The sequence below is a fragment of the Marmota flaviventris genome, chromosome 4, assembly GCF_047511675.1.
Source record: "Marmota flaviventris isolate mMarFla1 chromosome 4, mMarFla1.hap1, whole genome shotgun sequence".
NCBI classification, from domain to species: domain Eukaryota; kingdom Metazoa; phylum Chordata; class Mammalia; order Rodentia; family Sciuridae; genus Marmota; species Marmota flaviventris.
Genome location: NC_092501.1, coordinates 21,941,704 through 21,966,508, shown reverse-complemented (window position 1 = coordinate 21,966,508; position 24,805 = coordinate 21,941,704). Strand labels below are relative to the sequence as shown.

The 24,805-nt window shown below is 40.9% G+C and overlaps 1 protein-coding gene across 4 annotated transcripts in view; it reads right to left on the bottom strand.

Moving 5' to 3' along the window:
* Positions 1 to 24,805, bottom strand: part of Sorcs1 (sortilin related VPS10 domain containing receptor 1) — a 475,560-nt gene that overhangs the window by 141,669 nt on the left and 309,086 nt on the right. For all 4 annotated transcript variants that reach the window (XM_071610693.1, XM_027930015.3, XM_027930019.2 and 1 more), the window contains exon 5: positions 12,130 to 12,203. In XM_071610693.1, the coding sequence (XP_071466794.1) occupies positions 12,130 to 12,203 (74 nt within the window). The remainder of the gene's footprint in view (positions 1 to 12,129; positions 12,204 to 24,805) is intronic.

The window sequence follows — 24,805 nt, the reverse complement described above, 5'->3', positions numbered from 1 at the left end:
ATGGTTTCACTAATCCTGTTTGTTTTAGGAATTTCTTCTCTCCAGTATGCATTTCTTTTCTATCTACTCCAATGAGGCAAATCCTCAGTTTGAGGGTCTTCTCCACCCTCCTAACTTGAATTTATTATTCTGCATCTTAGTTTTTACCCACTAAGACAACCCTATCCAACCTTTGATTGGAAAAGTATCTAGGAATACCTCATCCCCAACATCCACTTATCATTTCTCATTCAGTAACCATGCATTTATTGGATGCCTTTTTCATCCATACCAAAACATTCTTTTTCATTTCAACATCTTTTATATCAGTAGGTATCTTATGATTGTGTTAGTTTAATTGGCATTTGTCTTTTACTGATTAAAACATTGTTTCATCTTTATTTAATTAAATGTTAGATTTGATGATATGTGGTATGTGACAGGCATTCCTCTAGGCTCTCTTTAATTAATTTCTTCGTGTGTGTGCGCACACATGTGCATGTGCATAAGTTTTCTCTTTTTCCTCTCACCCATCCCCCAGCGTTTAAGGATTAGCTATATTATTAACCCTACATTTAACATATGGCTATGTTAACATTGGCTAACCCTACATTTTAGTATTATTGTTATAGGATATGGGAAGGGGGGTATGACTCAAACAGAAGTTAATATACAAAGATAGACACTGTGACACATGGAAATTTTCTCATGTTTTGGGGGATATGCTTATCATGTTTTAGGATGTATAGTGCGAAAATCTCATCATTGAATTGCAACATATTTTTGTTTTTGTTTTTTTGTGGGTTTTTCTGGATGGTATATATGGTTTAAAAAGATGTGCATAGTTGACCTATTTTCATGGGGCTTATTGTGGTGATTTTGCACTGGATCAATTTGGCTACATTGGAATGCCATTTCCCAGAGTCTCTCTGCTTGTTTTCATGTTAGAATTAATTATAAGGAAGTAACAGTATATGCAGGGTTTGATAAGTAAAAGAGAAGCAGTGGTTTTTTCCTAACGAAGGCTGGTTTGGCTAGACATGATCAGAGTCAGATGCAGAGGGGTGGCAGGTTCTACTTTATCCTTGCTCTTCTCTCCCCAATTCCATGCCTGGCTTTTCTTCCAGACTGACAGTATGGTGACCTCAGGCTCCAAACCTGCTTAGCTGCAAACTCACTAGGCTATAGTGCCTACTCCTCAGTGGGAGCTCCTCCTGCAGCTCTATCTAAGCAATCGCAAGCCCCTTGAGGGCAAGGACTAGACTTCCTGTGTCATCATGGCCAGGATTTAGCTTTTAAAACAAGTCAGTTAATGTTAATTGAGCTGGGTAACATAAAAATGAGCAGCTATAAATAAAACTGGCAGCTCAATTTCTATGCATTGTTCCTGATTCTGGGGCAACAGAGAAGTAACTGTATGTATATATTAAAAATTCCCTTGGAAAATGGAATTTATCATATTGAATCAACATGAGATTGTCACATTTCAGTAAGACATTAATATTTAACTCCTCCGTGTTTCTCTTTTCAATAGTTACCATTTATTCATCACATATGACATGTGTTTAACCTGAATTACCTGATTTTAATTCTAACAACAAATATATCAGAATAATACTCTTTTGTGATGGTCATTTTACTGATGAAGACTGTAAGGCTTAAAGAAGTTAATAGTTCCATGTCACACTCCTTAAAAACAGGTTCTAGCAAAGGCATTCTGACTCTAGGGCTCTTGTTCTTCAACACTGGCAATTGCCATCCTATTGACTAAAAGGCAATTTTCAAAGGTGGCCCATGATTAGATGAGCAAAAGTAACCATAAAGAAAGGATGTGATCCTTAGTACAAAGCCCATTTCTTTTATTTTTATTTATTTATTTATTTTTGAATATTTATTTTTTAGTGTATGGTGGATACAACATCTTTGTTTGTATGTGGTGCTGAGGCTCAGTCTGGTGCCACATCCCCAGACCAAATTTTTTTAATTTTGTTTTTTTGGTGGTGCTGGGGATTGAACTCAGGGCCTTGTACATACAAGGCAAGCACTCTACCAACTGAGCTACAACCCCAGCCCCCATTTCTTTTAATTACAAAATAGAAAGCCCTAGTTAGGAGGATTTCCACCACCCAGACTTTTACTCTCTTCCACAGCAATGTTTTGTTCTCACAGGAATCTTAGTGGAAACCTAGAGAAGTGTCTGAATCTCTGTTGCTCAAAGATAGAGAACTGTAGCCCAAGGGGACAGGAAATCATCAAGATAAGGGAGACAGGAATCAATGGCTGCCTTTAGTGAATGAAGGATGTGGGACAAGAGATGCATTCAACACCTCAGCAGGGGACATTTAGCTTAATTTGTAGGGAAACTTGCTAATCATAGGAAAAGATTAAGAAGTGGAAGCAGGTGCAAGAGGGTTGGGAAACAGCACTCCTGTAGAGATCACTACCAGGCTTTCAAGGATAATGAAAATGCTCTTACCTGGCACTCCTGGTGCAGACTAGGAATGCCCCTCCCCCAGCACTGCCTTGGGGGTGTGATCTCCTGAAGGTTTTCTGCCACTGCTTCCTGTTCCTTAAGCAAACCTCATAAACAAAAGCATGGTAAAAAACAGAAGCCCTTAAAAATGAAGGCTGAGTAGGGCTCAGAGGCAAACATCTGTAGGGTCTAGCTCAGAGGGCAGGGGCTCCCACCTAAAAGAGACCCTCGGGGAAAATGAGGGAAGAGTAGAAAAAGGATGGTCCACATTCCAAAAAAAAAAAAGAGGTTCTGGATTTTTCTTCTCCAGAATCCCATATTCTGAAACATGCAAAGGATCTGTCAATATTAGCAGTCTAAGGCAGACTCCCTCTGAGAGCAGTCTAGGACACAGTCATTCTGTCTTTGATTGAATTCCTCTTCTGACATGCATACTCTTTTAAGACAGCCTGTTGAGTTCATAAATAGCCCAGTGCATAGAAAAGTGTGCCTTCTACCACTCAAGAATTCTCCTTCCTTCAATTTATACTTCGATAAAAGTATACTTTCATACTTCTTTCATGAAAGAAGAAAAGACAGAGGTCAATAATTATGGCTGCCTAATTTAACAAATGAAATCTATTCAAGATGGGTTTCTATTTGCATGTATTCCTGGGTTTATGTATGTGCATACATGTGCATATATAAATTTGATGATGTAACCTGTGTGTATGTGTGTGCACAAATATGTGTGTATGCACACGTTTCTGCTGCTCTAGTTACTGTAATGTATAGAATAGACAGAAACATTCAAAATGCAGAGTTTCAGCCCTTAAGGAACTTATCTTTTAGCAGGAAAGGGAAAGAAAAAAATAAAAATGATGTATTTGAAGAACATATTAAATGCTAAGTTACTTAATGACAATGATACTGTTCCAAGATTTGTAGAAGGAAATTGAAGCTCAGTTAGGTGAAATATTTTCTTAGGATCACCTAGTTAGAAATTAGTGAGGCTGAAATTTGAATCTACTTTAAATATGTGGTCTTCCTACCTATCACTATGTAGACCTGTAATGCAGGGCATGTGATGACAGTGACATTTCATTTATGACAAAAGTCATGATTAAATTCAGAGGAGAAAGAGATTCTTCTTGCCCACAAAGTTAGGATAAAACAAAAAAGCTCCATGTTAGAGTTAGGCCTTCATATAAGGCCAATAAGCTCCCCACTGATGAGAAGGATCTTCACACACCATCCTTATACACAAAGACTAACACTGTCCGGAGGCACTATAGGTGTAAAAATTAACCACTGTTAATATGGATTAGAACAGTTTATAACCAGGTGGGAACCTACATAAAACCATAGATTTAAGAAATAAAGACTGGTCCATAGACTTATTATTACATAAAAGACTTACTCTCCTGGCATTTGAAACTTAGCAGATGCGATTGAAGAGAGCATCAGGTCTCAAAGAGAACATGCAAGCTCAGGTCTGCAAGAACTGAGTTAGGTTCTTCCTCTTTTCAGGTTTGAATTGTTAGAATGAGGAATGAGGCAAATTCTGGACAAGGGGAGAAGGATGGAGAGGACTTTCACTCTTTCCAGTGGGAGGTGGGGTGTGGAGGAAGAGGAAGTGGCAAACATGACATCAAGAAGTAGAACCTGTGGGACTTGGAAACCCAAAGGTTCCAGAGGAGGTAAGGATCTGAAGTGTGAAGGCTGGGATGCAGGGAATATCGGAATACAGAGGCCCATGAAGGAAAGAGAGAGAGAAAGCCAGCCAGCCAGCTAGCTGATTGTGAGTGGTGACAAAGTCCACTGCCACTTCAACATAAGATTGAAAGTGAGGGATGGATTCACTTAGAAATGCTTTGCAAAGACCTGCTTCATAGCTTTGGGGAAGGAAGGAAGGAAGGAAGGAAGGAAGGAAGGAAGGAAGGAAGGAAGGAAGGAAGGAAGGAAGGAGGGAGGGAGGGAGGGAGGGAGGGAGGGAGGGAGGGAAGGGAAGGGAGGGAAGGGAGGGAGGGAGGGAGGGAGGGAGGGAGGGAAGGAAGGAAGGAAGGAAGGAAGGAAAGAAGGAAGGACGGACCAACCAAGCAAACAAACAAATAAGCAAAAAAACCCCAGCCCCCTCCTTCCTAATATGCTACCAACATATCTGGCTGTTTGATAGGGACTTCCTGCCTGCCTTTTCTTTCTTGCTTGCTGGATTCCTTCCTTCCTTCCTCTTTGGGACATCATTAGACTCCATTCCAATTCCAGTTTGTAGGATGTGGGGGGAAATGCAAAGCTCAGTTTCTTGTTATTGAATACACTAAATCCATCTGAGGAAAGGGAAAGGGCTACAGTCATCTCATGCCATGTCCTCTAAATCCCTTTGAGATTTTAGAGGACAAGACATGTGGGTGGCTTAGAAGTTTTCGTACTTCCATGTGGAATAGCCAGTACATTTCAGTGAAAAAGGAGGGGCATGATGACCGCGTGTGTGTGTGTATCAAACTAATCATGAAATCAACAAGTAAGATGGGGCAGGGGACTGGAATGGACTCAGTAGCAATATTCAACAAGAATTCAAGAATGAATAGCAGTAATACAAGTCAGAATCAGAAAGATAAACTATTTTATATTCCATAGATAGATGTGTGACTACAATATATTTTTGCACACCTGATATCTTAGGCTACAGGAAAGAGTCCTGGACAGGCACATTAGACCAGGTATGCAAAATATCTTCCTGTGTAAGAGTTTGAAGTAAGAAAAGAACGGAGATGAGCTGTATGGGCTACTGGCATGTTGGGGGTCATGAAATGGAAATCTAGGATGGGCATGAGGAGCACAGGTTCCTTAGACATAGCCTAGGTTTAAATTCTATCACCATTTCTAATAATAAATGACATTTTGCAAAATATTTAACCTTAATGGGACTGAACTTATCTACTTACCTCCTTACTTATTTCTGATCTGCACTGAGTATTAAAATATCTACGGATAATATGATCTCTTGTTGGTACCTCCCCATTATTATCTCCCCTTTCTTGGGTAGAAGCAGCTCAGTCTTTCCCGGGGATTTACCATTCCTGACTCACTGTCCACGTGGCTTATTAAGGCTGATTCTACCCCCAGGTATGTCTACAAGCCTGTTACCTAATCGGGCCCATAAGATTTAATTCCAGGAGTTTTTCTGAAACAAGTACTAAGAAGGTATTTTCTTTTCCTGGAAGATGTAAGCTGCCAGAGGCCACTACAAAGACAGAGTCTGCCTGAGAGTTAAGCTCATGCAGAGGAGAGTAGAGCTGAGTGACAGGGAGAGATCAGGATCTGAGCCATTTCATAAGCCTCTGGATCTAGTGCAGTCTTGATAAAGTTAGACCTTCTGATATTTCAGACCAATGAGGCAATATTGTTAAATTTTTTTCTTACGACAGATTGCATTTTTTTATCACGTCTTGAGAGGAGTCTTGATCAAGAAACGATTTCCCATCACTGATTTTGAGGACTCATTTAATAATATAAGCAAAACACTTGGCTCCAGGCTTGACCCACCAGAAGTGTTCAATAAATGGGACTTGCAAAGATATGAAATGAGTAATCTTGAACTATGGGAAGCTGACCTTGAACTGAGGGAAACAATGAGGACATCGTACATGCTCAAACACATTGAATACAGGGTTTAAAGCATTACTTTATCTCTCTGATGTACAATACAGCTGTCAAATGACCTCTGGAAAATATTATTGAAACAGAGCTCCCTTTCCAAAATAACAAAGGTTCATTATTGAGCAAATTCTTAATTTTTTATGCATAAATTAGTCACAGTAAATATGGAATCACCATTCATCTGTCCTTGATACCAGTTAGCTTCATGTATAGCATGCCAGGATATCAATAATATAAACCTTAACTATTATTAATAGTCACTTAGTTAAAAGATTCCCTTATTTTTGCATACTTACTAGATACCTGAGTGTCTTATAATGAGAACTAGTTTATTGCTTTACCCTTTATCCTAAACTCAGATGCCAACAAACCACATTCTTCAACCTCTTATAGTGAATTTGGCTCTTGGCACAAGCTTCACTTATTTGAGACATCTGGGTACCACTGACCCTTCAATTCCATGTTCTTCAGTGTCAAATGCAACACCTTGACTTTTACATAGAGAACTATTAAATTAAAGAATATGTCATTTTAGAATTTAAATGGGACCTTTTTTTCTACCCATTTTTTTATGGGGTGATGCAAATGGGAAAGAAGTCTTGAATTTTGGGTTGATCCAAACAACTACCAGCAAGCTACAGAGACTATACTTGAAAATCTGGTCCTTACATATTATGCACGCTGTGTTCAATAAACTATATCACTTTTCTGATTTGTCAAAATGGGGATAATAACCACTACTTCACAATGGTGCTATGAAGACCAAATCCAAGAATTGATATGCACCTAGACCATTACAGTTACTCAAAATACAAACCCCTGATGGAGCCTTATCTCAGATCTCCCATCTGCATTCTTCTCCCTATGAGAATCTATGCTCCCTTCTTAAAAATAACAGTCTTTTAAAAAACGTGTTCCTTTTCTTCTTTAGAAGTCATATCGTTCCCCCATCTTAAGTCATGCAGTGAGACTGGGTTCAACCCCACCCCTACACTTCAGTCTCCAGGGTAGATCTATGTCTGGCCTCCATGGGTAACGTGTTCTTGGCCCAGGCCAGGACACTCAGATTCAATTCCTGGAGAGACAGGAATTATTAGGCAGGGTGGGTGAAGGCACTCCTAGCAAGGTGGTTAGCCTAAAGATGGCAGTGTCCACCATTTCCACAAGATGGGGAAGGCCAACCTGAGAACGGACACAAGGTGGGGGAAAAGAACTGATAGATAAAATCCATCATTCTTAACAATGTTATTACTGTCAGTCAGAGAGCACTTACACAAGTCTTAGGTACTCCACATGAAGCATCTCATTTAATGAAGGAGGTATTAATAATCCTAAGTAGGAGAAAACCGAGGCCACAGAAGTGACTGAACTTCTCCTAACCCCCTACTTAGCAAATGGCAGAGCGGGAACCCAGACTTCAGTGTCCCTGAGGCCTTATTCTCCAGGCTGCGCCATCTCCCAGTTCAATGGACTTCTCCTATGGGAAAGAGAAGACCACTACTGCTGTCAGGTAAATAAAAAGGACATCTATTCCATTAATGGAACTTTTGTGCCAAAATGTGTTTTCTATGATATCCTGGGTCAGTTCTGGAAGCAATCTGAACTCCTTGGAAGACAGTTCATATTTATGGTAGTTATGACAGCAATTGCTGTAATAAGAATGAGCTGTTTTATCTCATAATTATTTGACAATTGTCATTTTAGGGGTGGCGTGGCTATTGTCATCCCCAAATAAAGATAATTCTGAAATGCTTTAGGTGATTTGGAAAACATCTCATCTTCATTTTTCCTCTATGGCAAGTGTGATGCTATTACCCATGATCACTTAATGATTCAGTGTAGCACAGAGAAAGCCCTCTCAAGCCTGTCTATACTTCCAGAGCCAAACTCCAAGCAGAAGTGATTAAAGCAAGTTTCTTTTAATTAGACTTGTTGAATAATCCTAAACAGCCTTTTAGTTTCTATGTACTTTGAAGCAAATGGGTTCCAGGAATGGGTCTAATAGGTATTTCTCTGAAGGACAACTTTTCTGCTGGCATCAGGAAGCAGCTCAGAGTCAGAACACAGGCCATGTGGGCAGAGACCAAGAGATTTCCATCAACAGCCATGGCACTGGGCAATTTACAAGATCTCATCCTTTCTCGGAAAAATATACCCAAGCTTAAAGAACTTGAGGGGTCCTTTGCCAAGTCCAGTTGGAGAAATACACAGGCAGAACTATGGCCAAGGGAGCTTTGAGTATCTGCCACTCATCTGCTCAAGTGGACTAGACGTCCAGGGCTCACTGCTCCAACCCAGAAAACAAGGCCAATAGGCAGAGGCAATAGTGTCTGCTGATTTAGGAGAGCATGGTCTTTGGAGACAAACAGCTCACATTTAAATCCTGGCTTTTGCTCTTTCTAGCTGTGTGACCTTGGCCAAATTACTTAATCTTTCTGTGCCATAGATTTCCCATCTGTTGATGATAATGAACAGCTTCCTTCAGAAAGCAGTTATGAGGATTAAATAGCTTAAGTCTGAATAGTGCTTATCACACTGCTAGGGCTTGAATGGGAAAGATGTGTCTTTTTGCTCCCAAAGGAAAAGAGAGGAAGTTTCATTTACTTTACTTAACAGACATATTAATTAGGATTCATACACAATAATGGGAAATGCTTTTATAAAGATAATAATCTTTGACATTTGGTTACCACGGCTTTGCTAATAAAGCTTCCAAATAGAAGACCCCTCTTTTTAAGGAATAGATAAGAAAGGACATGGTCTATTCATCTTATAGTAATGCTATGAGCAACTAAGACTTCCAGTGAGCTATAAAACATTGTGCATCATATGTCACATACAGGGGCAATATTCTCATCCCAACTCCTTTTCCTTGTCTGTCATAGTAGTCAATTTTTGTTTGTTTGTTTGTTTCTACTGGCAGGAACAAACCCTGTCCAGTCCTCTGAATGGGTACTATCTCCCCTTTAGTGCTGGGTACCACGTACACATTTAAAGTCCCTTAGAAGCCTGACTTGAGTAACAATTGGTCCCTCGTAACTCTCCCATTGGCAAAGCATTAAGTCCATATCTAGGAGGAACTGGGAAGAGCTCATTCATTTATTTGTTTTCTGAGACCTTTCTCTGTAGATTAAGCACCAAGAAAAGGAAGAGAATGTTAAAAAAAAAAAAAAAACCTGACATTATAAGTTTTAGGCAAAATTACACAGAGATCAAATGGTGTCCTGAATAGAGAGGGTGGGATGCTAACCAGAGGAGGGAACCTGTGGAAGCAGCACAGCTGAATTTCTGGGCCTGGGAGGGGTCAGGTCTCAGGTCTTCCCTATCAAGAGGAGCAGCAGGAGAGAGGTGAGTAGCTTCTTTGCAGCAAAGGTTTCTTTAGGTAGAAGAATCTCACTATGAGACGTGTTTTATGGTTTAAATGTGAAGTGTGCTCCCAAACCAAAAACTCATGTGTGAGACAATGCAACAAAGTTTAGAGGTGAGTTAGCTTCCACATATCAGTGAAAACATTTGACCTTGGGTTTTTGGGGATTGTCTTATTTCATTTAACATGATAGTTTAAAGTCATTCTTCTTTATGGCTGAGTAATAGTCCCTTAAGATGACTGGGTTATGAGAGCTTTAACCTAATCAGTACATTAATTTTCTGACAGGGATTAACTAAATAGAACTCCAGGCAGGTGCGGTGGGCTGGAGGAAGAAAGTCCTTAGGTACAATGCTTTGGGGTACATATTTGTCTATGGTGAGGGGAGTCTGGGTCTCTCTGCTTTCTGGGTGCTATGTCCTGAGCCATGTTCCTCCACCATGCTCTTCCACCATGATGTTCTGCCTCGTCTCGGGCCCCAAAGAATGGAATGGGGCCATCTATGGAGAGAGACCTCTGAAACAGTGAACCCCCAAATAAACCTATCCTCCTCTAATTGTTCTTTTCAGGTCTTTTGGTCACAGAAGCTAAAAGGCTGAATGCAGCCACAGGGGAGGAAATGGTATCAGTCCATTCAGACGTCCCTCTGTGTGATCTCTGAGGCAGTTTATTTGCAAAAGGCTTGTCTTTCACTTTTCCGGGCAGTTTCATTTGCTTTTTAAGAGATTTCTCTAATGCAGTTCTCTGGCTTTCAACTCCCACAGGAATGTTAGGGCAGTGTTTGGAAATGAGAAAGATAAAAATGCATTCCTCTTAGAAGTTCGTCTAGAAGGAGGGGAACTGGCATGGAGGTGGGAGCTGTTAAGTGCCTCAGTGAGGCCATCTCCATGTTTTGTCCTGGGAGGCAGCGTGGCCCCAGGAGAGGGCAGGGAGGTCCTTCCATGCCCTGGTTTCAGGGAGCTCATTCTCCTTAAAGGTCACTGTCAGATGATTCTGGACAATGTGAGCAGGAGGCCAGGGGATATTACACTGGTCTGAGCAGGTCACTTGTAGCACTGTTTACAGCAGCAAAGGCCTGGAAACACCGCAGATGATTTTTCCACAGTCAGATTAGCTGAGCTGGGGCCCAGGGAAGCACATATTTTGGCAGAAGTGTGAATGTAAATTTGAAAGGTATTGATAAGTTAATATTAAAATTACAATAAAATGTTCCAAACTTTGCTTTTACTTTGCTAGGATCCAGGCCCTTGGAAACACAAAAGCCAATATTAACTTACGTTATTTCCCTTCTTTTCGAGTTCAAGTTCAGCCACCCATTCCCACAGAGGTCACTGCTAATTTAACTAAGGAAGGTTTAAAAACAAACAAAAACCAAGCAAAAAGAACACTGTTTTCTTTGCTTTCTTTATTTCTCGTGCCGTTCTTTCCCCGCCTCTCCTCCCTGCTCCCATATCTCTTGTTTTCCGTATATACATCCCACCAACATATGTAGCGTATTTTCTTTTTTAATTTTTCATGGTGTGAGGTTTGAACCTAGTGATGCTCTACCACTGTGCTACATCCCCAGCCCTTTATTACTTCATATTTTGAGACAGTCTCACTAAATTGTCCAGCTGGACTCAAACTTGCCATCCTCCTGCTTCGGCTTCCCAAATCACTGGTATTCAGGCATGTTCTACTGTGCCCAAATATGTATATTTATTCAATATTATTATGATTTATCTCCCATCTATATTCTTAAAATAAAATGATATGTAACTATTTTAAACACATATAGATAACAATGTACTCTAACAAGCAAGGCACAGATAGATCATTGTGAATAAGTAGCATTTATGTGAATGCAAATACCTGTATTTGTGTAGGTTATGGGCTGAATATTTGCATCATCCCAAATTCACATGCTAAAGCCTTTATTTCTATTGTTGTAATAATACTTGGATGTGGGGCATTTGGTGATCATTAGAGTTAGGTACGGTCATGTAAGTGAGGTCTAAATGATGAAATTATTGTCCACAGGTGAACAACAAGAGGGAGAAGAGCTCTCCCGCATTCCACCATGTGAGGACACAGCCAAAAGGTAGCCATTTAGGAGCCAGGAGGAGGACCTCGCCAGGAACCAAACCTGCAGGCACCTCGATCTTGAGCTTTCTGGGCTCCAGGACTGTTTAAATCTCCAGTCTGTGGCATTTGGTTAGAGCAGCCTGAGCAAAGTAAGACCATCTAAGTATACATGCTTGGTAATTCAAAGACTATTTCTGGAAGGCTAAACAAGAAACTAGGATGGATGACTGTGTCCCAGACTGCAGGAAGTTCCAAAGGACCTGAAATGAGGAATGAAAAGATCTACATTCACACTAAGTAAGACCTACTTACTGGAGTATGCCATTATATGTATAAAATGCTTTTTAGTAATAAAAATCACTATTTCTTTCAAAATATCTTTCTCATAGACTCATCAAAACATAACACAGCATCACACACAAAGTCCCCGCAGCTTTCTAATTTCGATGATCCATTTTGGGCTTACGAAGAAATTTGTGACACAACTTTTAACATTCCCCGACAATGTTGACTGCCCCAGTGTCACACCTGCTCTCGGAAGGCGGGGATTCCAATGCTCATTTACTACACAGTATCTTAATGTGCCAGAGGGTAAGGTGAGACTTACCAGTAGAACCGATTTGGTACCACCCCTTCTTGGATAAGCTGCCATCTTCTTCCAAACTCGGCAGAGCTGTATAACTGTAAAAAAAAAAAAAAAAAAAAAAAAAAAAGGAGATCATGAGCCCTAGGGTACACCAAATGCACAAGCAACAGTTTTCACTTTTAAATCACTAATAATAATACCTGCCATTCATTGAGCACCTGCTACATGCCAACCAAGTGTTCCAATAACTCATCTCTATTCTTCATATAAATTCTACAAGATAGATATTAACAAATACCTTTTAGAGTTGAGAAAACCGGGGCTCAGAAGGGTTAGTTGACTTGTTAGAAATCACATGCCAGAAAGGATTGGAATCCATACCATGTTCTGCCTGGAGACAAAGACTGTGGTCCCACTTGACTTGGCATCCACAACACTGTGGAGACTGGAGGGTGGAATATGTAGACTTAGCTCAGTGTAACCTGTACCTGACTGAAATGATAGAACGGCAAGGCCCGTCCCCCAGGATAAAGGAAGGGCCAGGAGTCGGCAAGGGATGCTTCATGGACTTAGTGGAGAACTAGTTGGGACATGAATGGCAGGATTCAAACTAACAAAAACAGCATTACTCACAGGGGAGCTGTCAAAGTGGTGAGGTGGACAGGGACCCTCGATGAACAAGCCTGGTTTATGTAAATGAGTGCAGATGAGCATGTTGAGGGCAACGTGGAAGAAGCTCTGAACGTCACATTAGGGAGACCAGACTTGATCCTGCAGGAAGGAGGAGCCAATGCTGGTCTTTATGAGTCACCTAAGGAACCTCAGGTTATAAAACAGCACTCCACATTGACTAAGCTCTTACCAGAACCAAGTGCTTAGCATGCATTATGTGTTAATGCATCGCTCTGATAAATGAAATTATTTTGACTGTTTTACAGATGGCTCCACAGCTGGTGAGATTTAAAATCCACTTGCCACACTGCTTTAGTACTCACCCAGGGCAACTGCACAGAGTCCCTACTCACAGGATGGGGACTGGCCCTCATATACTTCATCTCTCAGAATGTCTTTTTCCTTTTTTTTATGGCTTATTCCTCATTGCTCCTTGACATTCCTGCTCTGGTAGTCTTTATGTCATACTGTGATTTTTTTTCTGCCCTGAAAAGCATCCTCTGATGGCAGCCCAGAGCATCCCCCTTGTTCTTTGTACCCCAGTTCCCATGGGCACTTTGTTACTGATTTGGAAAAGGTCATTCAGAGCATCTCTTTTCTGCTGTGTTCCTGGTCTGTAATGCACCTGCCCCTCAATATTCCACCACGGTATCTGCCGGCTTCCACAGAGTGACTGGTGAGTCACACTGCACTGAGCACCGTGACCGCCCAGCTTGCTCATCTCTGCCCAGCCACGACACTCAGGGGAGGGTCAAATGACTCACCAAATGACTCACCACGGCTGTAGATGCACCAGGCGTGACTGAGGAACAATGCATCTCAAGAGAATATTTACTGAGCCTTTAAGGAACCTGCTATGACATTGTGTCCATTTGATCAGAACACATCCTGACTCCACAGAGGATGCTTCTAAGATGAGCAGCTCCATCAGATACAGCTGGAGAGTGTTTGAGCATCCAGCCAAGAAGAATCTGTGGCTTTTTATTTAAATGTACATTATTTTTTCTTTGCTCATCATTAGATTTAGGATCTTGAATGTTTCCCCAAATCACATGTGTCAAAGGATTGATCCCAGAGGGACCCTACTGAGAAGCACTGGAACCTATGAGCCGTGAGGCCTCCTGGAAGTTGCTTAGGTCATTGGAAGCATCCCCTTGTTTTAGTCAGCATTTTTGCTGCTGTGACCAAAAGACCTCACAAGAAACATTTTAGAGGAGGAAAAGTTTATTTGGGGGTTCATGGTTTCAGAGGTCTCAGTTCACAGATGGCCGGCTCCATTGCTCTGGGCAGGAGGCAAGGAAGAACATCAGGGCAGAAGGGTATGGCTGAGGAAAGCAGCTCAGGACATGGAACCAGCGAGACCAACGAGACAGCTTCACACTCCAGCTCCAAATTTCCCTTTTACCTGTTCTATTTGTTTTGTTTTTTTGTTTTTTTTTTTTTTTTGATTTTTTTTAACCTAGAGCTACCCTTCTTCATATGAGCTTAGGGTGAAGAGAGTTCACACCACTGTAGTATGCCTATGTCTATATGCAAAACCATGTAAATATCTATGTTTACATGCAATGCAAACGTAACAGAGTCAAGATGGTCCAAAATAATAATTCTGTGTATGAAGCCTAGACTCACGTAGATCCTGTAAGAATCATATATAAACTCTAAGGGCTCATATGGTTACTCCCAGGAATTGCCATCCCTGTTCCCACAGATAATTCATCTCTGTGAAGGATCGTTGGGTGCCAGCATCTGTGTTTTTTATTTTTTTCCCTGTCTTTGTAAATTTATCACCTAGGCCTGTGGACCAGTCAGGTATGTCCCATGATATTTGTTCATATCTTCAAAAGGCTGCTTTGTTATTTGTGAGCATCTAGAGGTCCCTGGAGCAGTGGGTATACAAAACAATTCAATAAACCAAGCCTCTCTCATTCAGCTCAGTGACATCCATTCCAATTCTACCTCTGGAAAGGTACCCTTTGGTCTTAGTGGGTGGGCTTTCTCATCCTCCCACTCCCACCTAGGCACATTCCCCTCCTCTGCCTTTACCCAGGCCGACCACCCTGCCACAGGTTCCTTCAAGACTTGTCTGCCTTGATGCCAGGTTTTCTTTCAGGCCACATCAAAGGCTGCCTTCTTTATAAACCTTCTCCTACCCATGAAGATTCCTACTGGCCTCATCTCCAAAGACCTGTGATACAACAACAGATACTACTGAACTACAGATCCCACATTTATATTTAGTTCTTAGTTGTCTTTAAAGAGAGCCTTCTAATAATGTAAGGTAGGAACTTCTTCCTATATAAAATCATGCTAAAATATCCAAGAATACTCCTGCTTTTTTAATGATTGCAATGTTTTTAGATGTCATGAATCCCATTCTTCTGTATGTATAGATGCCCAGAGCACAGTAGATAATAGAAAGGAAAGGGGTTGGTTCTGCACCAAGCTAAGCCCCCTGTCATAAATCTACATAGTAAGGAACTCAGGTTTTTCAGCAGATGGATAATGGAATTAGAGGAATATGCTTTGCTTCCAAGGATACATGGCTATAGTCTAATATCTTAAAATTAAGTCTATAAATATCAGTGCATTTGAAACTCCTAAAGATTTGCAAGTAGAGTCTTGCACATTCACCCTAAGACAACATGGCTCTGTGTACCCCACCTACGACTTCAAACATTTTCTCCCTAAGAAATTAATTGTCCAGCCTGGTGTTATACTAAAACCAACTCTCAGCCATTCAAGTTAATGTGTTAATTAAACCTACAGAGTCTGACAGCAAAGTTCTCCTCCGCAAAGAAGGGAAAGGTATGAAAGCACTTTCCCCACTGATTCCATCTCAGCTGCCAGTGGAAGGCTTTTCGTGTAGAACAAGTCAATATCCTTTAATAAAATTCATAGTGTTGGCAGCACCTAAATAAGATTTATTTCCCTCCCTGTCTGTGTCTAGCTCCAAGGTTTCTTTTGACTGTCAGAAGACAGAATGGAGAACTATCATTACTATCTGTCACATCAGAGAAAGCAGCAGCAGCTTTCTCCAGCATTGCCAAGAGAAACACAGAGAGAGAGAGAGATTAGGAAGAGAAAGAAAGAAAACTTGAGCAAGCTTTAAGAGGGTAATGTGCATCTACTAATGCTTTGTCATGCATCCCAAAATGCCATTTGCAGAAGGTATTTGTTCTAATTCTGCAAACGCTGGTACAAACTATGGGAAAAGAATAGAAGAAGCAGAAATTTTGAAAGGGGAATAGGGAAGGATTCTGGTTAACTAAGAATAAAAGGCAGAAAATCCTTGTTGTCTAAAATCATTCTACGATATCTGAGACCACTTCCTTGTCTTTGTAAATATAACTTAATGAGCACAAACCAACATTCATCTACGTTCAAGACCTATTAGCAGTCCCAGGGCCTAAACCTCCACACTGTCATTGTGCTGGTCTGGGGCTGTCAACACTTCTCCTTTCTGTCACATTTTTCTCCTGAGATTTAAAAAAAAAAAAAAATCTCACGTTGACTTGTTTTCTCACCATCTGCCTTTGTGTGCTATAAGAAGAGTGCAGATAAAAATAGACTTAATTGTAAAGGATGCAACTTCAAGGGTTAGTTTTGATGTGAGTTTATAACCAACTCTCAGGCATCTGTGGCGCCCTCTTCAGGTGGCCTGTGAAGCTACAATTTGGATGCTAGGCAAGGTCAAGAGATTAAATAGAGGAGTTTCAAAAGGGGGCTAAAGAGCTTTAATGAGAGAATGAATGAGATGCAGTGTCTTTAGCTACAGCAGATTAATATGGGGTGAGAGAAGGGGATATTAAAGCAGTTTCCTCTCAGTTCCCCCCAATCTTATTATTCACATATTGGTTAAAACCCTAGAAGAATGGCATCTTTTTCCTAGTAGAAAGGAAATTCAATATACTGTATTGATGCAAATGTTTGTAATTGTCACTGTCCCTGGAAGGTCTTTTTCAACACTCCTTAATTGAATCAGGGTATCTTCCCTTTTCAGATTGTTAGATACACAATATAAATTTTCTTTTGCAGCTACAAAATTGTTGCAAAGACATCAATTCCATAGGAATTGGTCCAAGGCAAATTGCACTGAAGCTAGGAGTCCTGATAATATGTTTGAAGTCTCTGGTTGACAGAACGGGATGCTATTCACCACAAAGCTTCCTGGGGCAACTTCCCTAGTCAGGGGCAGTTTCCTGGGAATCTGCCACACAACTCATGGAGAGACTTCTTTTGGTGGAACCCTTTCTGCTGTTGGCTCTTTTTGAGGTTGCCTGCTCACTCCTCTTTCCTTCTCTGCCCTTAACATTTGGTAGGCAGGGGGCCTGCGAATTGCATTTCTCAAAAAGGCTAACAGAAAACATTGCCAGTTCTATTTATTTGCCTCATCTTAATTCTGCCCCAGGGATGGCCTCAGAACAAAGCACTCATCTACCTCACGGCTCTCTGGGCCTTTCTGCTGTTGCTGCATTCTTTTTAGCAAGAAAGAGATAGTACCTTAAGGACTTCAAATAAATTCCTAATGCCAGGCCTGAGGCATTGCAAATACCCAGTTCTTTTTTTTTTTTTTTTTCCTTCTGACTCAATAGACAGAAAGAGAATCAGTCCAGAGAAACACAAAGTCTTCTAAAGTATGTTCTGATATTCTAGTTCCACAGCACAACTGAGAACCAGAACTCTCGGTAAGGGAAAACCAAAATCGACAGCTCCTAAAATGAGCTGAGGAGTGTTTATCATCGTTAGTTGGTATGGGCCATGTACAGTGAGACAAACATAATGACAAACCCAGATGCCACCTACCCCTCCAACCCAATAGATGCTTCTCCAAGAAAAAGCTAGCTTATCAAGAATATCATAGACAATGTGTAGTAATGTATGCACTTGTTCAGAGTGCCTAAGGGGGAACTTGCAACATCTTTCAAGGCGAGCATTGAAGGACGATGAGAAGTTCTAAGACAAGAGATGTAGAGAAAAGTGTTCCAGAGGAATGGATCAATGGAAGCAAATGGAGCAGCAAAACTCAGAATGGTGATTTTTTGTTTTTCTTTGACCAAGAGAAGAGAACCAGTGTGGCTGTAATGCAAAATGAAAAGGGACGTGGGAACTGAAGCTGTAAATGGAGCCCGAGACCAGGTTGGGTAGGTACAAGCTTGCCAAAACTTGCAGGGAGCTACTGTAGACTGGATACAAACATCCAGTCAGCAAGGTCAAAAGGTGAGAGCACTGTGGCTGAGCATTCAGGCTCTGCTGATGCAGGGTGAGCAGGAATGGTGACAGGCTGCTGGCTCCATCAATCCCTCCTGAGGCTGGATTTGTCAAATCTGACAGAGGCCATTCCTCAGCTGTCACTGAAGGCTGTCACATCCCCCACAGTTGGGTTTGGCACTCTGAGGATTGGGGGAATAGATATATGAAACTGGAGCTGACTGAGAAGGAAAAGTCAATATACGATGTTGGGCCACTTTGATTTGGGGACATTTCCTGTGCACCCAGGTCCAGGGGTATATAGAAAAATAAGAAGATGAAATTTTGCTTGAAAGTTTCAAGAACTGACTAAAAAGTGGCAAATGCCAACATATACCTCTATTTCAAAGCCTATGTTGGCCTCAGATAGCATAATTTTGTCTGTTCTAACCTTTTTTCAAATCATGTATTTTAACACATCCATTGCTCCTTGTTCTTGTATCCCATTTCTTTCAAATCATTAGGAACAGGTAGATTAAACTGTTCCAAATAGTAACTGAAAAAACAAATAATGATATAACCTGTTTAAACATGGCATCTAAGTTGAATGTAGGACTTCCCTGTTTGTATATGATGGCATTTCAGCTCAAGAATTTGTTTTATAAACAATGTTTGGTGTTGACATTTAGCAAGCTCCCTGGTTTCCACTCTAATTGCCAGTTTTGTACTTGGATACTTAAATTATTTACATATTCATGAGATTAGAAATCAGCCTGGACACTGGGAAATTTCAAGCACATGGAAATCTTGCCAGACCAGCATGGTATAAAATGCTCAACATATTTTGTCTGAATAACTGAGTGCCTTTTTACTTAATGCAGTGCCTTGGGGAGACGTGATAGTATAAGATAGATATCAGTTTCCTAAGTGTTTATGCTTGTGCAGAAGCCATTTGAATATCCCCATGGGTTGAAATTCAAGGATCCATTCGTCTTTTATCTCCATCTTACCCTTTTGACATTAAAGGGTTGCTAGGTGTATTCAAAAACAAATAGAATTACTGTGAAGATAAATACTTGGGCATTTAATGGTTTGATGCTATTATAATCAATAATATTATCCATGCACTGTATACCAGTTCTTCTTTGTTCCATTGATCTGGTTCCATGGTAGCTTTTAGTGATTAAAGGTATTCAACACTGAATCAAAGGGCTATATCTCCCATCCTGCAAAGACAGTGAACAAAAGCAGTGTCTGGCTAAGGCAGGCTTGTGGCTAATTGTAGTACAAGCTTCCCTGGTCTGCCTCGTCTTGAGTGTTGAAATAGTACATTGGTTAGTATGTATGTGATGTTTGCTCTGTGCCAAGCTCAGGGTTAGTGTTTTACCTACATTCTCTCAGGGTCTTCTAACAGTCCCATGGAGCAGGTACTGTTACTATTCTTCCCACGTTACATGGGGAGAAACTACAAAGTTACATGACCTACTGACCGTCATACAATCAGGGCAGAGTAGAGAGGTGACAGCCTTACCACTTTGCTCTATTGCTTCTCAGAGCTGACACCTCATCTGCTTCCATATTAAGTAGGCAGCATTTCTCAGGTAATGTCCATGTCCATCACTCGAAACTACCATGACAAGTGTTGCCCCTGCACTAGGACCCAGGAAGGATCAATTGAAAAGAGAGAAAGGAACATTTTATTTTTAAAAAGTAGATAAGAAATTGCTTAAATAAAATCTGAGGAACTGTACAATAGGAGAGAGAGAGAGAGAGAGAGAGAGAGAGAGAGAGAGAGAGAGAGAGAGAGAAGCAAGAAGCTAAAAGTAGTTCTTTTAAATTTACTTCTATGCAAGTAGCTGAAATTCTATCATTGGCTACCAAACACATTGGCAGTACATTTTTCCTTTTCTACCAATATATAATTTTAATTCAAAGTCAGCTTCCATCTACAGAGAGAATGCCAACTGTTCATATTTAAGGGTTTCATTATTTGTGAACAGAACCTCCTTTATCGAAACCTGTTTCCTCCCTTCAAAATCCCATTTTCATTTTGTATGTTTTAAAACATATTTATCAAAACCTTAAAGTTGAGGCCCACATGAAGACAGATGATTTCTGTATTTCTTTCATAAAATGTGATTCTTTGGAATTTATGGGAGATCAGGGGAAAAGCAGGTTTCCTACATAGAATTACTTGGACTTCTGCCTGGTTGAGCTTCAAAATAAATGGCACAATATAAATTTGTGAATATTCTAGAACTGTCACCAAAGAAGGCTGGCCCCAAAAGTTGTCCTAATAGGCTTTGTCCTCCCTCCACAGAATTGGTCACTCAATTTGAATAAAAACAAAAATAAGCACACACACACACACACAAAAAAAAAAAAAACAGGAAGAAAAACAACAATAATGAGAAAGATGGACAGAAAAAGTAAACTGGGGACCAATATGAAGTAGTCAAGGAGGTTTATTTGACTTCCACAGTGTTCAAGTTTTTGAGTTAGTTGTAAATGCTTAAAAAAAATAAGAAAACACCACATTATGAACAAAGCAGGATTGCTTCTCTTTAATAAATGGGAAGGTCCGGACATTGGCCCCGCCATCCTCCACAGAGAGGAGCAGGCAGGAGCCCGGCACTGCCTTTCCCCTTCTATACGAACTCTGGCTCTCCACTCGTCTCCATCCAGCCCCAGAGTTCTGGCCTATCTGCAAAAATAGATTTCATGGCTGAAATGGTCTTGGGCATCCACGAGGGTAGGGAGAATCAGGGTGCTGCTCTGGGCTGAAGACCAGGCCCTTAGCTGGTGGTTAGGTCAGCAGAGCAGCTGGGGAAGGAGGAGGCCTGGCCAGCCTGGATGAGGAGACCAGTGGCCTCTCCTCCAGAGCTTGACGCAGCCCGAGTCCTGGCAGTCCTCAAATTGGCTTCACAGCTTTACACTTCTCTCTTTACAAATTGCTCCTCCAGTGTAAACCCTCACAGAGATGCCAAGAGCCCAGTACCCACATGCTCCACAAAGCTGAGGTATATGCATATTCTTCTACTTTTCCCTGTTTTTTTTTCCCCCTTTACAGTCACATCTGCTCTTTGTTTTCTCTCATTTCAAATGTTTCCCAACACATCATGTTTAGTGAGGTGTTTAAGACAGACTGAGAGATGCCGTTGGAGGCAATGTTTTATAGCACAGTTTGTACACTAGTTTATTGCCAAATTAAAATAAAGATGTAATCTGGCAGACTCAGCCTGCTGCTAAGCCTTCCTTGGGTGGTTTCCTGTATTGAGGCAAGAAAGTCGGGAAAACAGCAACGAAGTAAAGGGCTGTGTCTCCTTTTTCCTGTCTGCTTCGTTTCCAAAGACAAAGAAACAAAACAACAACAAGAGCAGAATGTTCCGTTTGCCTACTGTTTAAATTACATAAATAAACAATAAATAAAAGAGCAAGATTCTCATGCTTCTATGATAAATGCCGTGGATTTCTTCCTGTGGTTCACAGTGGTTCACCGTGAATCTGAGGGGCATGGTTTCCAAAAGCACACTCTCATATAGATCCTCAAAAGGTCAGAGTATTGCTCCTATTTCTGAACAGGTAAGTCTGAGGGCAGGGCTTTTTAGCAGTCAGGCTATTTCTTTAACACCTTTAATAGGAAAAAGAATTTACACTTTTCCCTTCAGTCATTCTTGGGGAACCCACCCATTTAAGAGAGCATTTATCTCCATGCAACAGCACCAGTGGTTGATTTTATATGTCAGCCTAACGGGGCTGAGAAATTCCAGATAGCCGGTAAACCTTATAGTTGGGTGTGTCTTTGAGGGTGTTTCCGGATTACAGTAGTATATGAATCAGTTAGGTTAAGAAATTCCACCTCCCCATGTGGGTGGACATCATCCAGTCATTTGAGGTTCCAAAGGAGTGTGCGCTCTCTCTTTTTGAGCTGAGGCATTCATTTTCTCTGCCCTCAGAAACACACATTCCTAATTTTTAGGTCTCTGAACTTGGCTCTGAACTTACATGATTGGCACTCCTCCCACTTACCCCCACATCCTACTACTACCCAATTCCCAAGCCTTTGGACTTGGGCTGAATCACACCACTGGTTTTCTTCATTTTCCCAGCTAGCATATAGCAGATCTTGGGCCCTCTCAGCCTTCATAATTTCATAATCCAATTTTCATAATCTCTCTTTTACTAGTTCTATTTCTTTGAAGAACCCTGGCTAATGCAACTACTTAGATATTGAATATCACCAATAGATTTTTCCTTCCAAGGAAAACAACTAAAACATTAAAATTTCCCAATTTTGAGAAGTCTGACAACATTAAACCACACAAATTTATCCTTAATTAAAAACCACTTAAAAAAATTCTGGCCTCCCATGGAAGTGATGGCCAGAAAAACTCTTAACTTGGGCCAGTAAAGACAAACTGCTCAAGAAAACTCTTTGAGTCCCTTATAATGCTCACATCAAAAAGCCTCCACTGGGTGTTCAAGGCATCCAAGATGAAACAGCAGGAGCAGAGCCTGCAGTCCATATGGGCTCTCTTCAGGCCAGAGATCCAAATTCTGTCCTCAGGACCTAAAAGATTCTCATTCACTGAAGTACAGAAAAAAACAATGTCAGAAAATACAGGAGAAAGAAATGTGGCGAGGTGTTTAAAGAGGGAGAAAGAAAGAAAAGAAAAAGAAAACAGCAAATAAGAAAAGCCAGGAGTAAAGACTTTGTTCTCAGGTAAGTTCTGGAGGAGCCGCTATCCAACGAGGCATTTTCTAAGAGATGGCAACTCAGCCGAGAGTTCTATTCACTAGTTTGATGTAAAACAGCATCCAGCCTATTGATACCAGCACTGAGGATGGGAGTTCTGAAGCAGCTGTCACTGAAACCCTGATGAGGTGTATGAAAAAAGAAACATTCTCCTTTGCCAGGCACATACAGCCACTGACCAGCCAACATCAGCACCGACCCTGCTTGATGCCCACAGCTACAGCTCTTCAGTCCTAAAAGCCCCATGGTCTACAAGTGATTGCCCGTTCTGATTTCCATACCAATGACCCACCTGAGTGACCACAGTCCCTTTCCACTTGACTCCAGACAATACTACCATTAGCCTGTGGCAATGTCTGCAGCCTGCTCCCCTCTGGCTGATGCTCCCAGCCTCATTCTGTGGCTCAAGCCTTGAAAGACTGAGTCTTGGGCCCCTTCCATATATATTATCAGATAATCCAATTTGTCATGCCAAGATGATTTATCCTTCATTCTTTCTTACAGAAACAGAAAGGTTGCAGAAAAACGGGCTTCTACCCATCTGTACACCTCAAAATATCACTCTTGAAAATGAGAACCCTATCAAATTTTATGGAATCATTTTTCCATTCATTGGGCATCCACAGATGATACCAGTTGGATCATTTTCCCTTTGAAGAAATGTATTCACTCCTCAGATTTCTGAATCCTTAGCATCATTTAGAGCTCAGATGAACAAGGCTTCTTTTCAGCTCTAAGATGACAGGATTCATTGGGTCTGTGGTGACAAAAGGTATCTTCTGTTCCAGACTTTCAACCTGTGAAGCCAGCAGTATACCCATCACCCTAACCAGTCTTCTTGCTTTGGACCTCAGTTCATCCTTACATTAGCATTTTAGTTCTTGACATCCACAGGCTGAACACATCATTATCCTGACCAAAATTCCCAAAGGCTGCTAATTAGGAAAACAAAAAATTATTTATGCCTGTACAATCAGTTAAAAAATGAAAACTAATCAAAATTAGGTTCTAAAAGTGTGTGTGTGTGTGTGTGTGTGCGTGCGCGCGCGCGCGCGCCTGCACGCACATTATAATTAGCTTTACCAAACTTTGGTTTTAGCCAAATACACAATCCTGTAAACATGGTTTTCCAAACTTTATATGATTATTTCTGATATTCCTCATATTAAAAAAAATGTGCTCCTCTCAAACAGAAATCTGATGTATTCATGAAGGTCCAGGTGAAGTCATTTCATAGGACTTCAAAGTTATACATATCACTAAATCTCTACCTCCTCAACTATGGGCTACCAATTGCATGAAATTCATTCAGCTACTCTGATTGTGCAGTCATTATGCTTAAGTGAGGGCACTGACTTTTTAGCCTCTCTCAGGCATCGTGAAATTATATGTATTAATTAAGCTCCTTGATATGGTTATTATATACTGACATCACAACCACACAGAGTGTCTAAAACAGATGTGGAGTCTAGTATTTGTGGTTTGTTTCAAACTTGTTGGAGGAGCATCTGCTATTATAATTATCCATACAAACATATTGGAAGGCAAAGGAAGTCAGCGCTAAAACTGTTCACCACAAAAGGCTGATTTGGGATCACAGTCCATGTGCCCTACCTCCTACAGGGTCATCCACTCTGCTATAGAGAGCTCAGGAGGCAGTGTTTGAAGTGATGGGACATGAAGGGTTACATTTATAGGCATCACTTCCAGCATAATTGCAAAGATGCAGAGTTTTCACTTAGCCAGGTAAATCTGGCCTTCACTGTGCCTCTGGCATCAGGGGAAAAAATTAACCAACTGTCGAATAAAATTCAATAACCCAGTGGATTAAATGACTAATACTCTGTGTCCTGAGCTGCTCAGCCCTCATCTCTGTTAACTGAGCCTTCCTGGGCCAGATGCACTGTGGCTTGACTCCAGGAACAGAATTGTGCATTCTGCTCAAAGTCTAGCCAGGCTGCTCAAGAGGAAAAAAAAGGACTAATTGTAAATCTTTTCTATTTTTAGGCATAATGTGCATTTTATTTGGCAGTAAGGGCACTATGAATAAAACTCCAATCGTAAGATGTTCATTTGCTTCCT